At 38.3% G+C, this 19174-nt stretch overlaps 1 protein-coding gene across 1 annotated transcript in view; it reads left to right on the top strand.

Annotated features, from left to right (window-relative positions):
• Positions 1-582: 582 nt before the first annotated feature.
• The window catches only part of plp2 (proteolipid protein 2), a 68521-nt gene continuing 49929 nt past the window's right edge, over positions 583-19174 (top strand). Inside the window, exon 1 of the mRNA XM_039775384.1 lies at positions 583-912. Within this exon, the coding sequence (XP_039631318.1) occupies positions 814-912 (99 nt within the window). The 5' untranslated portion in view covers positions 583-813. The remainder of the gene's footprint in view (positions 913-19174) is intronic.

Below are 19174 nucleotides of genomic sequence, written 5' to 3'. Positions count from 1 at the left end.
AAATAATTAGGAATGGGGCATTTCTTAACACTATTTTTTAAAAACATAAAAGCATTTTCTCCTTTGTGTTAATGCAGTGTTGCACCTCCTTCATATTAAGACCTGACATTAATTGCCAAAATGAGAAGAAAGCTCTCACTGTAACCTGGTAAACCCCACAGCCAACTAACTGCCTACACTTGATTCCTTTCTGCACATCCCACTGTGTGCCAAACACACACATTTTTGCCACAAAGGCCATGTTTTTGTTAGTCTTCCCACTCTGCAGCACCAGCTCATTTTGCTTTGTAGCACCCACTCACTGTTATCCTCTCTCTGTTTAAGCCTTGTGAAAAGTTCTGTGCAACCATAATCGGCTCCATATTGAGGTACTTGCTATTTTTTTCTGAGCAAGTACTGGACTAATCTCAACTGTTGTCCTAATTTTACGGCATCACTTAAAAATCTCTATTAACGTAAATGTTTTTTCTTCTGTTCTGTAGGGAACTGTACAGGCGGAAGAAAATATGTCTTCTGCGAGTGAAAGAATACACGTGGGTTGATAAGAGATATGCATAACTCGTAGCAGGCAGGCGCTTCGCAGCAGTAACCCCACCCTCCTCCCCTTTCCACAGAAGGTCTGGTCGTATAAGGCGTGGAGCAGACTTTATGACGTGCGAAAGTGTGTAGCGTGGATCTGTCTGGACAAACGCGACTCGGAGTTGTTAGGATTTGGTGAATTTCTTCGCTGGGTGAAATTGAGAAGAGTTCTTGTCGGTGAGATCGACTTGGACTACTGTTGGTACACGAACTGGGGACTCGGGAGCTGTAGATATGGCTGAAGAACACGATGGTGGAGGACAGGTTTCGTGTATGGAGAGGTTCCAGAGTTACCTGAGGACGAAGAAGGGACGCATTTTGGCAGCTGAAATAGTAAGTTATCAACCCATGCACGTGTCTGTTTATGGCACATATTATAAAAGCAGTTGGCCTCTATGCAATCCGTAATATACCGTAACCCAAGAAACAAGAGGTAACTATGATTTAGTTCGTTGTTACAGCGTTAGTCAAAGGAAGCACGAAAAGCGAGCGCGACTTGACAGAAAGACGGGCGCAACAAGTGGCCCTGTCTGATCATTTAAGCCAGGAGGTGTGCGCGGCGCGTACGGAGACTTGGGCGGATCTCCTGTTGCTTGAGTTTCTTTAAACTGCGCCTTCAGTGTATTTATATTCGAGCACTGTCGATGCAACGATCTGTTTAAACCACTTTATACACGGCTCAGAATATCGCTTAAACATTCACGTTATGTTGCATATAAGGTGCATGTTAAAAAATCATATTTTATTATGTAAAGCGAAGACTGTCAACTGTTCAATGTATAAGCAGGAAAGCCACATGTTTCTGTTTCTACTTAACACTATCTGACGATTTTAGACGCCGAAATAATTCGGCTTTGGTAGGCGTATTTTTGCTTTATCGCTTCCCAAAACGCCATCCATTTTCTGAATCCGCTCTTTCTACCGGGGTGGGGCGGAGTTTATGACAGCAGTGGCTGAACTGAATACGACAGGAACCAGTCTGTTAGGGAGTGTGTATGTATACACACCAAGGCGGCCTGCTGCAAATCGACATTTAATGTAAATTGTGCGTTTTGGAGTCGTAGGGAGAAACCCAGTATGCACGCAGAACTTCGCCAAAGCGGCAACCCGCCTGGAGTCGAATTCTCCTCCACTTTGTTGTGTGACGGTAGCGTAAACCACAGTGCCACCCTGACTCGAGGCACTGCATTTTAAATCAACCCATCAAACAACACGAAACTTGACAGTTTCAGAGTAGTGGAGGAAAGCGACGCCCTCATTTATAACAGGAGGTTGGCGCGCCCCGATTTCTCTCATATCGCCACAAGGATCACAATTGCGACCTTCAATGAAAATTATAAATGAGAAAACGAACTCCTTTTGAGGTGCACCTTCTTGAGGTTTCGCCCTCAGTTGAGTGGGAGGGGTGGACATAGTGTCTCGTTAAGGAATGTTATAAGTTACAATGTGGTCGATTAGCTGGAATATACACTCCTGGTAGCGCATTGTGCTGCTGTAGCCTGCAAGAGTATTAGGATTTTCGCATGAGCCCGATCTGCTTGGCCGACTTTGAAAAGAACCGATGGAAAATCGGAGCCGCCCTCCATCCTCCACAACGCCAGTACACCCTGGCAGAAAAAGCCAGTCGGCAATGCGCCAGCCCTCCGCTTAGTCACATCTGTGCAGTTCTTTGCCAGTCTGGTACCACAGATGATCATTAATTCATTCCCCGTTTTATATACCTAAGTTGACAGTCCGGGTACAAAGTATATACGATTAATACTTTGAGAAATACGACGAATGTGTACCATAATCGTGGATTAGGGCGACCTGGGATAAAAAGTATATCTAAATGTTATTGAAAGTCAAGGAAAAGACTGCACTTTTATTATATTAAATGGTTGCCATCATTCATTCCTGGGGAAATTGCATTACATCTTTGGGATGTTTGTAACATGTACAGTGATGTGCTGGTTTCCATAGATACATCGCAGCAGCACACAATGCATGTCTTTATCTGAAAACAGAGACACATTATAATGCACTCTATGTGTGAGTGTGCTGGAGCTGGTACTTGCCAGATGATTTTATCAGAAATTCAACAAAATCACTTCAAAATGACCAATGTTCAGATCATTGGAGAGAGGGCACCAGCTGTGAGGGCCCTCCTCCCAGATGGGGGTGTGGTTTTACACAAAATCAAGGTTTACCAAAAGGAAAAACTAATTTGCCTTACATGCCCTCCATGATTTTCCCCAAAGAAACTTGAAGACTTTCCCCCGCAATATATTCATTCTGTAGACTGCTTATGCTTTTGATATTGATTTAACTTCAGTCTGATGTAGATTCTCCAGTTTGTTGTCACTGGAATCTTCAGTTTTGACACATCTACCCCTATAGAATGATCTATCCATTATGGTTTAGCATGGTTGTGAATAGTCAGCTAGCCTAACCTGTGGAAACCTGTACCTGTTAAAGCCCATAAGCAAACCTGCCCATACACACTAGAGCTGACCCTTCTCCTCATTTAAAGGATTACTCCACCAAAAACGTTTTAAATCTGCTTCTTACTCTATATGGAGTGACGTAGCAGTGCAGTGGCAGTGCTACTGCCTTGCGTCCTGTGTCCTCCCTGCATGGAGCTTGCATGTTCTCTCCATATTGGCATTTGTTTCTCTGGGTGCTCTGGTTTCACCCCACTGTCTAAAGACATGCAGGTAGGTGAACTGGTGATGCTTAATTGACCCTAGTGTGTGTTTGTATGTGTGTGTTCATAATGGACCAGTGTCTTGTCCATAGTTTGCTCCAGCCTTAAGCCCTATGTTTGCTGTGGTTCCTGTGGTCTGGATTAAGGGAGTTCTGAAATTACATGACTTGCTTCATTTTATTTGTAGTGATGTCAGATTAGTCTGTTTTCATGCTAAATGGAGATCACAATGTTTATGGTACAAGGGGCTGAAATGAAGGCCCTGTGGGGGGCCAGTACTGAACAACTGCTAACAGTATTAAAACATCCATGTGAAAAATCTCAAGTTACTTGTATTGCATAACCTGCTTATCAGTTAACCATTTGTATGCTCACAATATCTAAAGCTCATGCTTTTTTTGCTAAAACATTGTTAAATAAATACTTTAGGAAAATCAGAGTAGTAAATGAAAAGAAAGTGTTTTTAAACGGGATCAGATATTTGAATTGAAGACTTGCCTCGCCTTTCATTTATTGGTATGTCTTGAGCCCATTGAGCTCTTGGGCTTCTCATTGTGGATGGGGTGTGGGGGAGGGGCATACTCATGAAGGTATGAGTTCTGTTTCTGTGCATGCTTGTCATCCAATTTTGTATTTAAATTGGGACTTGCACTGAAAATGTTAGTTTAATTTAAAAAAAAAAAAGAGTTAAAACGTATACTACTTTATTACATGCTGAATGTGCTACCCATTTAAAAGTGGCTGAAATATACAGTAAGTAATAAACATAAACCTGAGCATATTCAGTATTAATGTTTCCAGTGCACCATCTTTTGGAATGTATATTGTAATGCATGTAATAATAAAATACATTGCATTTTTCAGTCAAGCTGACGGCACATCTAAAACATACACACTGTTTTTACGAATGCCATATCAAATAGCATATAACAGAGACACAGCAACCAGATGAACACAGATTCACTTTTCCTTTTATGAAGGTGGATTTTAGAAAACACTTGTTAATAAAATAATAGTGAAGCTTTATTGCTGTACTTTAAATCAAAAAAATATAAAATGAACCAGTACAGTACTGCATGTACAGGTATTTGCTATATATAGAATGTAAAGTATTTTGACCTTATTCTTAAATAGCCTAGAGTAGAGATACTCCAGTCAGGTTTTTTTTTTAAAACCACTACCCATCGCTGATTTAATGTTACTTGATCATCCAGTTCTGATATTGTTTTTTTTTCTTCTTTCCTTTATCCCTTTAAAAGCTTTTCTACACTAAGCTCCTACATAACCAAGCACATAAAACGTGTATATTTATAATTAAACTATAGACAATAGGTGTTAACTGTTCATTTTTTATTAACAAATGAAATTCTGTAATGGCTTATTGTTCAGTGAGCATAAAAAAACTAAAATAAATGAAATATCCATAAAATGCATACTTTAACTGATATGTGTAAACACAGGGAGTGCAGAATTATTAGGCAAGTTGTATTTTTGAGGATTAATTTTAATATGGAACAAACACAGTGCTATCAGTCAATCCAAAATGTTAATAAACCTGAAACCTGAATGTTTCACAACGGAAATGTGAGTGTGAACATCATCAGGGGAATACATATGTGCACAATTATTAGGCAACTATTAGTGTGCAGATTTATTATGCAACTAAAGGAAAAATGAAAAATTTCCCATCTCACTTGTTTATTTTCATCTGTTATAGTGAGAATAATAAACAAACACCTCAAAATTTACAAATAAACATCTCTGACATTTCAAAAAAAATAAATCAATCAATCAATGACCAATATAGCCACCCTTCTTTCCAATAACAGTCATAAGCCTTTCCATTCATGGAGTCTGTCAGTTTCTTGATCTGTTGACGATCAGCTTTTTGTGGAGCAGTGACTACAGCCTCCCAGACACTCTTCAGAGAGGTGTATTGTTTTTCTCCCCCGTAGATCTAGCGTTTAAGAAGTGCCCACAAGTTCTCGATAGGGTTTAGGTCAGATGAGGAAGGGGGGCCATGTCATTATTCCTTCATCTTTAAGGCCTTTACTGGCTGGCCACACAGTGGAGAACTTCGATGCAAGTGATGGAGCATTGGCCTGCATAAAAATCATGGTCTTTTTCCTGTATCACTGTTTGAAGAAAGTGTCTTCGAAAAACTGGCAGTAGGTTTGGGAGTTGATTTTGAGTTCATCTTCAATGCAAAAGGTCCAACTAGCTCATCTTTAAAAATACCAGCTCATACCAGTACCCCACCTCCACGTTGGAGTGGAGCTCTGTGCCATTACTGATCCACAGGTCCATCCATCTGGTCCATCAAGAGTCACTCTCATCTCATCGGTCCATAAAACCTTTGAAAAAAATCTGTCTTCAGATATTTCTTGGCCCAGTTTTGACGTTTCAACTTATGTTTCTTGTTCAGTGGTGGTTGGGTTTCAGCCCTTCTTACCTTGGCCATGTCTTTGAGCACTGAACACCTTGTACTTCTGGGCACTCCAGGTAGGTTGCAGCTCTGGAATATGAAAGTACTGGAGGATAATGGGTTCCTGGTAGCTTCACGTTTGATTCTTCTCAAATCTTTGGCAGCTAATTTGCATCTTTTGTTCTCAACACGTTTCTTGTGACCCTGTTGACTATTTGCAACAAAATGTTTGATGGTTCTGTGATCACACACCAATATCTTAGCAATTCCAAAAGTGCTGAATCCCTCTGAAAGACTTTTACAATTTTGACTTTTCAGAGTCAGTTAAATCTCTTTTTGGCCCATTTTGCCTGAGGAAAACTAGCTGCCTAATAATTCTGCACACCTTGATATAGGGTGTTGATCTCCTTAGGCCACACCCTCCCTCATTACACAAATACACATCACCTGACGTGCTTAAATCCAATAAGCATTCAAGTTAATACAGCTTGGAGTTGGAATATACGCATAAAAATGATGATATGGTCAAAATACTCACTTGCCTAATAATTGTGCACACAGTGTATGTGTTCATAATACATATGGCTTAAAAGAAAACAAAATGCTTCTCATAATTACAGGTTGTCATATTGTTTAATTTTTTTCTTTAATTTACTTATCTGAAACAAGGCTTAATTAAAAAAAGTAACAAGAAAAAAAGATATTTGTCACAATCAATTGATAGTGGCAATTAAACAGTGCTTACATGTAAATTGTATGTGCATTTATAGATTTTAATAATTTTTAATTAATTGCACAGCTTTTCTGCTGTTAAAATATACATTTACTATATTTATACAGGTGTTTTTTTTTCTTCAGTGTATCAGCTAGACATTCATAATTCTTGAGCTGTAATAATAAATATGGATTACCATTATAGTAATGCACTTCTAGCTTCTTATTAAGACTTATGCTGTATGACACACAGCAACAAATAATAAACACAGTACAAAACTTTAAAAAAGCCCAAAAAAGCCACAAATGTATCAAATGTTCATAAGTTGTTTATCAAGAAGACCCCAGTTAAATATATATTTTGCTGCTAAGCTAACAAACCTGTTATTTACTAAGCAGCAATTTCAAATTAGTCTTTCTTTTTTTAGTTTATAATGTAAGCTGCTGCATTTAAAACAAGCTCGCTGTCCAAATTCAAATGGTGTCCATTTTAATTTAAAGGATCAAATACGAAATCTGAATTAAAGTAGCTTTTCTTGGAGTTTGTATAATTGATCAGGATGTCTTCTCTTGACTCCTTTTTAGCAGTTTATTATTCCACTTTCTTTAATATAATGGCTAAGCTGTCTTGTGAAACAAACCTTGACTTGCTGCTCTTTCTTTACACTGCAGGAAGTTGGATGAAAAAAAATATGCTTGGTCAACTACTGTATTACCTTGTGTAATGGAGCACTGCAACTGAATTAATGTAAAGCTTAGAAAAGCCAGGGCTGAAAAGATTGAGTTTTGTGATCGGACAATTTATGCTGATTTTCTTTGTGAAAATCATCTGATTTAGATCTTTAGAAGTATTTTAAACTCAATTGAAAAAATGTTGGGGTTTTGTATGCTCATTAGGCTTGGGTAAAAATATTGATTGTCTGATTAATCGTTATTTTTCATTTTAATGATTCAATATTGATTCTCACTGTCTCAAGCTTGATCTTTTGAATCTCTGCCCTGCTCAATTACTATATGTAGATTTTTGCTTATATTTGTTTTTGGCATTTGATCCAGTAGATGTCACTGATGTGTTTTTTAAGACTTTCTATGGGAAAAGCACTTTACTATATAATTGGTGACTTTGACACTTTGACTAGATTTGCTGACTTCCTACAGATTCAAACAGTGAGTCAGTGAAAAACAATAAAAGCTGTATGTAAGCTGTGCAGCACAGAAGTTAAGTATTGTTGTAACACAAAACAATTGGGAAATCGGTTATCTCATCGTCTCCCATAAACGTAATCTCAGTCGACATCCAAACGAGTAGTGCCTAAACAATCCACACTGGAGTTGGCGGGTATCTCCAAGCTTCCATTTAATTTGCCTCATACCCAAAAAAATAACAGAATCTGTAGCAGTTGTTATCTGTAAAGATATAGAATTTTTAAAAACGAGGGTTTTCTACAAATGATCAAGGTTTTTGTACAGCAGTATACTATACCAACCAGATAGCAAAGGAGTGAAGTTATTGTACCTAGGCTTTATGAAGATTTTTAGCAAAGCATTGCCGTGTCTCTCAGGTCAGCAGAGACAGTAGCCTTAACTTGTGACAGCTGACCGTCCAGTGCAGCAGATTCCTACGTGATAATCACTTATCACTACATTTAAAATGACTGTGTTACAGACAAACACGCTGCATACCAGACACGGTGGGAGTAGCCTGGTTGGCTATACATTATGCAGAGCTGCTTAGATGACTGGCTATTTTTCCAAAAACCTTTCTAGCATTTCTAGTGAGTGTTTCATCGCAGGACTGCATCAATCATGAGTTTGTGTGTTGGCAAGTCCAATAAACATTGCTTCTCCTAAAGCATGTGTTTAGCTGTACTGCTTTGGTGGAAAAAGTTTGCAAGCACCTCACCCAGCCAAGCATATGTGCAATTGTTGGAATTTTCAGAGCAGCTGACGTGAATACCTTTGTGAGTTGCACCATACGAATCATGGCGTTGTCAGTCATGATGGCTGGTTCTTTTTCTTTTATGTTCCCCAATCCCCAAACCTGCATTCCCTTGGAAGGAAACCAGAGTACACTGTGGAAACCCACCAGGAAAACATGCAAACACCAGGCAGGGAACTCCAGGGACATGACTCCTTGTGAGGCAGCAGCACTACTGCGCCACCACCGTGCTGCCCCCATATGTGTAATTTATTAACAGTATTAATTATTTAAATGGAGTTAATGATATATCTGTACAATGTAACATACATGCTTTAACACAATTCATCATAAAAGTGATATCAAGTATAAATCTAAGGATTCTAAATGTACAGAGAGCTTCAATATCATAAATGAAATATGTTCTGTGTGGTAATCACTGCCTGCTGCTGCTGTCAGTGCAGGAAGAAACCCCAGAAGCACATATCGATTAACAACAGGGTTGGTTTTCAGATGTTGTTCTACTTGAATGATTAAACTATGAGATTAAATTCATAATTTCCACTTCAAACATGAAATAAACCTTTCTTTCTTCATTGTGTCCCTATTTTTCTTTTTTTTGTTGAGAATGTGCAAAAAAAAAAAAAAGCACAGAAGGTGGTATGTATTGCGTCATTACAATGAGGAGTATGCATGTTGGTATTACTTATACGAGAAACAGAATCTGAGTCTGATGATTTGGTTCACCACAGTAAAATATTTATCAAGCACTGAAGCACTTGCACTGATCCTGTAAGTTCTGCAAAGTGGCTTGCTGTCGCATGTTGATAGTAAACAAAGATTCTGATGTCATATTCCAATTTGAACACACTGTGCCCCAAAATCATCCCCCGATTTTTTTGCTGGTACTGCAACTCACACACACATTGCATTAATTTCTGAGGTCATGCTCAGAGGACGCGTCAATGAATTCTGGGAACGTGTGGTAGGCATGATGCCTGCGCTTATGCATTCTGAGCCGGAAATATAATATGGCCCTAACTTGTAGAATTGTAGAAAGCAACAAGTCTTCCTGCTTTATCTTTAACTAGCTGAAATACTTGGCATTGCCCAGGAGAAAATACAGTTTTTTAATAAATTATTTGAGAAAAATATATTTAAAAAAACAAAACTTGACAGATTAATTTTTGTTTTATGGTATATTAATAGCAGACCCCCATGACCCTGTGTTAGGATATAGCGGGTTGGACAATGACTGACTGACTGGTATAGTAGTAAGTTTTTACATGCAGAGTTTTTGATGATGAAAAAAGTCAATTAAATTATTATTATTATTAAGTTGATTTTATTCTGTTACCACTACAACATTGCTACAATAAGAATAATACAAGATGAAAATATAGTTAACCAAAACAAATTATTAAATGACAAGCAAATAATACTACAGATTTTTCACGATAAAACTGTCGGTTGCTTTTACGGGACACAATGATAAAATTGTCGGTTGCTTTTACAGAGCACACCAGGACCGTTCCGAGCATCAACCTTATGATGACATACATACAAGACCACAAATTTTTAACAAAAACAAAAATTAATTGACAAACAAATAATACTACAGATTTTTCATGATAAAACTGTTGGTTGCTTTTACGAAGCACACCAGAAACGTTCGGAGCATCAACTGGATGGTAAAATACATACAAGACCGCAAGATTGTTACAGTCTGCTTTATATATTAGATTGTGGCAAATTGTTGGAGAGGTGTTCATTGCAAGGTGCTTTCTGGAATAAAAACTCTATTGCATTTATATTCTTACTAGCAAAATACCCGCGCTTCGCAGCTGTGAAGTACTGCCTTAAAATTTTTATTAAGAAGAAAATTAAACCTTTTTAAACTGAGGGAAAATATACCAATAATTATTTGTTAAGATCTCTTTGTATACCACATTGTGAGTTTGGCTCTCCGGTTGTAATATGACCAAGCTGTGCGCTGAGCTTACTCTTGAGCATGCAACGTACTTGTTTCAAATCTCACAGCTTGGATTGCTGCTGTCATAATCGGTTCGAGTTGCATGGTTTGTTTCAATTACGACAGTATTTGTAGGACTTGTGTTGAAGAGACATTCGGCATCTGTCAAGCGTTGTAAGTATACAACCGGTTTCATCGATAACTTCACATCCAGCTGTTAAGAGTTTAAACATTCATAAACATCAAAGTGTCCACTACTGCAATCGTCACCTGTGAATCTAAGATGTTTAAGAGGCATTGGCGGTTGTCGAAAGGTGTAAAATATTTGGCCATTTTGGTACACTTGAAAGCGACCACCGAACAATTCAGCGGCAGCCATCAACTCGCATGCAGATCCATAGGTGAAGGGCTTAAGCATTTCACTCTTATAGTGCTCCTGTGTAGTATAATTATCTCCTGTACCGTCATCAGTCCACACCTTGAACCTGTCCCAGTCATTCAATACATAAGACACAGTGTTCCTCCGGATATCAAGAGTGAGCCTGATATGGCCATGCAATATGTAACAAAGAGAATGGAAAAGGTAGGTGCCATCTCCGGGCATGGAAACCACTCGGTAAGTGACAGTTCTTTGATCAATAGTGATCACCTCGATAGACATGTTAATGGGGGTACGGTTGGAATGATAAAGGAAATGGGTACCTGAACAATGTAAAGTCAGTCTAAAATACCTACACAATAACTATAATCGTAATAAATGAACAATAAAACAGCGGAGAAGCCGTGGATTAAATAAAAAGGCTGTAGTTATCAGCAGGGAGACGTGAATTCCGTGGCGAAGCAAGGAAGGGAATGTAGAGACTAGAGCGACGGATGGCCTTATATAGGCAGACAGCCAACAACGTGGGAGGCGTTGGGATGGGGGACCCAGCGCCGCCTCACATGGTGACCAAGCTGCAGGCTATGAACGTATATATGTACGTAAGTAGGATTCAGTTAGCGTTGGGAACCCGCATACCAAATTTTTTGAAGATGGGCCCATAAGTAACAAAGACCATTGAAAAGTTCAATATGGCGGCCGACAGTGGCATCATACCACCGAAATAAGTAAGTGCATTGGTTTTGGTTATCACAGGGAAGCCGCCTACCAAATTTCGTGAAGATGGGGCCAAAAATAAGAAAGTTCAACATGGCGGACGTTGTCAACTGTCATGACCGTCACGTGTAGAATTTCGAAATGAAACCTGCTTACCTTTTGTAAGTAAGCTGTAAGGAATAAGCCTGCCAAATTTCAGCCTTCTACCTACACGGGAAGTTGGAGAATTAGTGATGAGTGAGTGAGTCAGTCAGTTAGGGCTTTGCCTTTTATTAGTATAGATTAATTCAGATCATTTTAATTGTCCAATATGGGAATACATTTAGCTAACAGAATTGGTTATGTAATAAAATACTTATTGCTTAAAAAGCAATATTTGATTATTTTATAATAATATTTTTCAGAAGATGATATAGATGTTTTATAAAGTGGATGCCATTGCATTGTATTAAAACAAGGAGCCCCTCATAATATTTGTGGACTCTGATGTGGAAATACATATGTTAGTTAAATTATGGTGAATTTTGAATGAGTGTAGTGCTGTGAAATTTTTTTTTTGTCCTTTTAAAAGAGCAATGATATTTTGTTCCAAATACTGATCTTAACTGTTCATTACTAATCAAGTATTTCAACTTAAATGTTATTCCATGCTCATGCATATGTTATGAAGTCACTATATAGACACCCGTCTAATAAAGTGTTACTGAAATTTGTCACACTATGTTAATGTTCTCAATGCCATGGTTAACTAATCTCTAAAAAAGCCTCCAATTATATCGGTGCATACTAATTATATCAAGATAAAATGAATATCGAATCAAATTGGGACATTGTAAATCGAAATCAAAATCGAATTGGAGCATCAGTGCCAATACCCAGCCCTGATATTCATTCATGTCTACGGAATTGTGGTATGCTGAAACCTACCTGTATATTAAACATTTGAAGCTGGTTCTTAACAAGGGGCTATATTTTTATAAAATGTGTCCAAACATTAATATTCAATTCAATATTCAAAAGCAGGAACAAACCCCGGGCAGGGCGCCAGCCCACCGCAGGGCGCACACACACACTAGGGACAATTTAGAATCGCCAATGCACCTAACCTGCATATCTTTGGACTGTGGGAGAAAACCGGGGCACCCGGAGGAAACCCATGCAGACACGGGGAAAACATGCAAACTCCATGCAGGGAGGACCTGGGAAGCAAACCCACTTCTCCTTTCTGCGAGGCAGCAGCGCTACCACTGTGCCACCATGCCGCCAATGCTCCGATCAATCAGCTGCTAATCCAAATTGGCCTATTTTAACTTTAAAAGACTCAATCTAAGCCAACTAAGATTGATGGTAATTTAGTTGTTATACTCGTTTACGTGAGGTATTATGGTAGTTCAGCAAGCACACATCTTTTTTTTTTTTTTTTCCCTACTGCAAACGTCCTGTCTACAAAGAGCCGTAAGGCAGACTTTACCAGGAAGAAAATATTGGAACACTAGCATTTATTTACTTTAAAGAAGGTGGAGTAATAAACAGAGAAATTAGACAAACAGCAAGGAAAGCTACTTTAATAAATTCAAATTTTAATTTTGTAACTGACATTGATTGCGTGAATTTGGACAGCAAACTAGATTGTGTTTAGTATAACAGCTTACATTTTCAATTAAATGATAAAGAAAGATTTGAAATTACTGCTTAATAAACAATAGGCTTGTTGCCTTTAAAGCAAAATTTGCCTATTTTACTTGAAAACTTGCTAAGCAGGTTAGCCTTCTATCTTTTTGATAAACATCTTCTGGACATTTGATAGATTTGCAAATCTTTTAAAGGTTTGTATTTGTACTGTGTTTATTATTTGTTTGTGAATTTCCCCTTGGGGATTAATAAAGTATCTATCTATCTATACTAATAAAAGAAAAAGCCCTCTCTGTCTGACTGACTCACTGACTCACTGACTCATCACTAATTCTCCAAGTTCCCGTGTGGGTAGAAGGCTGAAATTTGGCAGGCTCATTCCTTACAGCTTACTTACAAAAGTTGGGCAAGTTTCATTTCGAAATTCTACGCGTAATGGTCATAACTGGAAGCTATTTTTCTTCATATAATGTAATGGAGTTGAGCTGGATGGCCGTGGGGGGGCGGAGTTTTGTGTGACATCATCACGCCTCCTACATAAGTACGTAGAGAACAAGGAAGACCTCCAAACAGCGCTGAACAAAAAATGCCATTTCACAAATGAGAAGGCAGAAAAAGATTATGAAGCAAGTGATGCATACAAGCGTATTCATAAATACAAGCATATTCATAAGTACAGCTACTGCGGAAACAAAGCACGGCGTGAACCGTAAGTTTATATTAAATTAAGTTCATAGACAGGCTGCCGCTGGCGTTTGTAATTTAGTGCCTGCCCATATAAGGCCGTCCGTCAGCGGCAATCCAATAGAAACACTGCCACTAAATATTCACGGGTGAAGGACTGTGCTTATGCAGAGGAAGATGAGATGGTCAGGGTGGTGTTTGGCACAAACTCAGCGAAACTGCGAGAGAAACTTTTAAGTGCCGGGTCTTAGCTGACATTACATACAGCCGTGGACATCACACGAGATGGCACCAGCACAGCTGGGAACCTTCGATGCAAGAACACCAAACGGCTCACGCGAACTGACGCACACTTTCAATTCCAAGCAAAGGGGAACTTTTGTCAATGCATGATTTCCTGGTACATCGGTTACACTGATGCACACATCACAGCTACAAAAATGTTAGAGTCGGAATGAAGCGCGTTCCTACGACTGATCTGAGGAAAATTTCATTTAAAAAAACTACCCGAGCGAAGCCTTGATAAAAGCATGGTTTTGTGCACACTGAAAAGCAAGCAAAATTAGATGCATTACAGAAAGCGGACTTTGTGGCTCTTACTGGGGATCATTGGACTTCTGTGACCGTTAGTAATCCTAATTACATCTAATTACAAAATGTTCAATGATCACACTGTTTTAGCCTAATGTACAAAATAATTTTGGCTAAGGTTACTCAGAGTTTAAAGATGGTCAAATTACCTTTTATGTTTCTGACTTATTTTTTTAAGAAGAAAAACTGCACTTTATGTTGAAATTTTGGTTATTATTATTTAAAGACAATACCATTCTGAAAATGTACTTAAAAGTACTTAAACTACCACTTTATTTTTAAGTCTGCCCAATTTTAACCAGGGATGATATTTTTGTTTCTGTTTTGAATTCAAATGCAGTTTAAAAGCATTTTTTCAGAAATTAAAAGAGCTTGAGTTTACAATATTCATGTCCATGTCTATTATTTGATTCTGTCGTCCACTAAAACCCTTTTAAATTAAAAAAAAACATTTGCGATTTGGGGCAAATTTACGTGTGCGATTACATACGATTAATCAAGATTAATTATTACACAGCCTCTAATTAATTGGATTAATTTTTTAATCGAGTCCCACCTAATATATATATGTAGATATATATGTAGATTTGTATATATATGTGTATATACAGTATATATGTAGATATGTATATGTGTATATATATATGTGTGTGTGTGTGTGTGTGTGTGTGTGTATATATGTATATATATATATATATATATATATATATGAATTTCTGCTACTCAAAATGCTTTTCAGTATCTTGTGTGGCCCCCACGAGCTTGTATGCATGCTTGACAACGTCGGGGCATGCTCCTAATGAGACGACGGATGGTGTCTTGTGGCATTTCCTCCCAGATCTGTATGAGGGCATCCCTGAGCTGTTGTACAGTCTGAGGAGCAACCTGGCGGCACCTAATGGACCGAAACATAATGTCCCACAGATGTTCTATTGGGTTTAAGTCAGAGGATCGTGAAGGCCATTCAATTGTTTCAATTCCTTCATCCTCCAGGTACTGCCTGCATACTCTTGCCACATGAGGCCGGGCATTGTCGTGCATTAGGAGGAAACCAGGACCTACTGCACCAGCGTAGGGTCTGACAGTGGGTTCAAGGATTTCATCTCGATACCTTATGGCTGTCAGAGCACCATTTCCTACGCAGTAGATGTCTATGCGTCCCTCCATGGATATGCCTCCCCAGACCATCACTGACCCACCACCAAACCTGTCATGTTGAACGACGTTGCAGGCAGCATATCGTTCTCCTTGTCTTCTCCAGACTCTTTCACGTCTATCACAGCTGCTCAGGGTGAACCTGCTCGTCTGTAAAAGTACAGGGTGCCAGTGGCGGACTTGCCAATTCTGGTGTTCTTGAGCAAATGCCAGTCGAGCTCCACGGTGCTGGGCAGTGAGCACAGGGCCCACTACAGGATGTCGGGCCCTCAGGCCATCTTCATGAAGTCTGTTCCTGATTGTTTGGGTAGAGACATTCACACCAGTGGCACGAGCCTGCTCAGCCTGTTCCGCCTTGCACAAAGGAGCAGTTATCGGTCCTGCTGATGGGTTGAGGACCTTCTACGGCCCTGTCCAGAAGACTGGCTGTTATTCTCGGAGAGCTGAAATCTCCTCCATGTTCTGGAGATTGTGCTGGGAGACACATTAAACCTTCTTGCTGCAGCACGTGTGGATGTGCCATCCTGGAGAAGTTGGACAACCTGTGCAACTTCTGTAGGGTTAAGGAATCGCCTCATACTGCCAGTAGAGATAATTACTCAAGCCAAAACTAGCACGATTGGAAAACCAGCCAAAAAAGATCAAGAGGGAGAAACTTGAAATGACCTCCACATGTAAAACCAGTCCTGTTTTGAGGGTTTTCTAATTATTGCCACTTTAGTGCACCTGCCGTTAAGTCCATGAACACCAATACAGCTGAAAGTGATTAACAATGACCTCAGCTGCTTAACCAACCAGAAAATTATCAGACAGGTTTAATTGATTTCATGCCAGGCCCAATAAAAAAAGTGTTCCTTTAATTTTTGTGAGCAATATATATATATATATATGTGTGTGTGTGTGTGTGTCTGTATGTGTATATATATATATATATATATATATATATATATATATATATATATGCCAGCAACACTCATGACAATGAAAAAACAATAACATTGTCAAGCATGTTACGTTATTATTAAAATGTTTCCTTTTCTTTTTACTTCTCCGCTGCCAAATGTGGGTATTCTGCTATATATATATTATATATTATGATTATATAAAGTCAGTGGCAGAATATATAAAGTCATTCCTGAATATATAAAGTCAGCGTCGGAATATATGAAATCATTCCTGAATATACAAAGTTAGCGTTGGAATATATAAAATCATTCCCTAGTAGATAAAGTCAAAGCTTGAATATATAATGTCAGCATTGGAATATATAAAATCATTCCTGAATATATAAAATTAGGACAATTCACAAATAAAATGGTCTTGTTCCATCAAATATTCTCTAATTTCCATGCTTGTCATTTCACTCATACTAGTGAAAGGTAAACTTTGACAGAAGCCGCTCAGAGTCGATCTGGCTTGTGAGGTTCATCCAAAAATGCGCCCATATAAAAATAAACAAATATAGCGTTCAAAATGCTAGGCACATTTTGAATACATTAACTGAACAGTGTTTTTTTTTTTATATATTTTTCGGAAGAAGTTTTTGTTAACTTATTTCATTACGTTGTATTAGGAACTCATTCAGTTTACTAAAAATGTGCCTGAGTCGTTTCAATCAATATCAATATAATCAGACTTTATATATTTGGGAATGACTTTATATATTCCAACGCTGACTTTATATATTCAGGAATGACTTTATATATTCCAACGCTGACTTTTATATATTTGGGAATGACTTTATATATTCCAACGCTGACTTTATATATTCAGGAATGACTTTATATATTCCAACGCTGACTTTATATATTCAGGAATGACTTTATATATTCTGACGCCGACTTTATATATACTATATTTACATCTTCTCTTCTTTTGTTGGCATCTTTTTGTGTTAAAACTGATTAAGTCAGTGTTTGTGTTGCAATTACTTAGTATGTTTTTCTTTCATTTTTCACTAAAGCTGGCACTTAAGTCTTCAATCTGGTTCAAGAATGATTTAAGGTATGCAGAGGTAGGGGCAGTAACAGCAAAGGTGGTAAGGTGGTGAGTTGCCAAGGGTTGATTCTACAACAAAATAAAAATAAAAAGGAATAACCTTGGAGGTCAATCATCACCCAAAAAGTGAATAGTAGACGTCATGTAGTATATTTGTACCAAATTTCAGGTCAATAGGTCAAACGGTTTGCGAGCCACAGGTGATTTAAAATCCTGGACAAACAAGCAAACAGACACAGTAGCGTATTATATATAAAGATATAGTGAGGTTTCTGAACTCTTTTAGGACCCTCTTCCCCCCAGCGGGACGACACGCCGAAGTGCGATTGCCATGCTTAGGGTCATTGCCTTGTTGGAAGGTAAACCTTCGGCCCAGTCTGAGGTCCTTAGCACTCTGGACAAGGTTTTTGTCCAGGATATCCCTGTACTTGGCCGCATTCATCTTTCCCTCGATTGCAACCAGTCGTCCTGTCCCTGCAGGTGAAAAACACCCCCACAGCATGATGCTGCCACCGCCATGCTTCAATTTTGTGACTGTATTGGACAAGTGATAGACGACAACAATACAGTTGTTGCAGACTGGGCCGAAGGGTTACCTTCCAACAAAACAGTGACCCTAAGCACACAGCTAAAATAATGAAGGAGTGGCTTCACAACAACTCTGTGACTGTTCTTGAATGCCCAGCCAGAGCCCTGACTTAAACCCAATTGAGCATCTCTGGGGAGACCTAAAATGGCTGTCCACCAACGTTTACCATCCAACCTGACAGAACTGGAGAGGATCTGCAAGGAGGAATGGCAGAGGATCCCCAAATCCGGGTGTGAAAAACTTGTTGCATCTTTCCCAAGAAGACTCATAGCTGTATGAGCTCAAAAGGGTGCTTCTACTAAATACTGAGCAAAGGGTCTGAATACTTAGGACCATGTGATATTTCAGTTTTTCTTTTTTAATAAATCTGCAACAATTTCAAAAATTATTTTTTTGTCTGTCAATATGGGGTGCTGTGTGTACAATAATAAGGGAAAAAAATTATTTAAATGATTTTAGCAAATGGCTGCAATATAGCAAAGAGTGAAAAATTGAAGGGGATCTGAATACTTTCCGTATCCACTGTATTTTAAGGTAATTTTATGGTCAATGAAAATGAAGACTACAGAATTTCATTTTGTCAATAAAAATTGAACACCTGTGGTCTATAATTTAATTATAACATTACCAACACTTTACTATAGAACATAAGGCTTGTGTCTTATTAGGTGGGTGCTTAAAGAAAAAAAATTAAAAAAAAATCTGTAATCAGGAAATTCAGAAACATGAAATTGGTGATCGGCAACAGCCCCAAAAATACTGATTGGAGCATCTCTAAATATAACACTCTAGGTTTATAAAAGAAAGTGTTTACATGGTTAACAAAAAACTTTGCTTACACCTATATCAACTAAGTAAAGCACAAAGTGGTGGCAATTTTGGCATTTCTCTCCAAAAAAACTGTATTTTACATTACATGACTACATAATTATCGCAGTATAGTTTCATATCTCTTTTTAAGGAGTTATCAATGTATACTACTATATTCTGAATAAACAAGTTAAAATAAAAAATATATTAATAAGCATGCAAAATATATTTTGGAAAAGGAAATGTACTGACCACTTTTTTACAAACTCCTATAACTCTTTCAGTTCTGCTATCTCTTCTAGCTGTCTAAATAGCGATTAAAAAA

Source organism: Polypterus senegalus, chromosome 13 (assembly GCF_016835505.1).
Source record: "Polypterus senegalus isolate Bchr_013 chromosome 13, ASM1683550v1, whole genome shotgun sequence".
NCBI classification, from domain to species: domain Eukaryota; kingdom Metazoa; phylum Chordata; class Cladistia; order Polypteriformes; family Polypteridae; genus Polypterus; species Polypterus senegalus.
The sequence above is the reverse complement of the archived record's forward strand: the minus strand, read 5'-3'. Positions and strand labels throughout refer to the sequence as shown.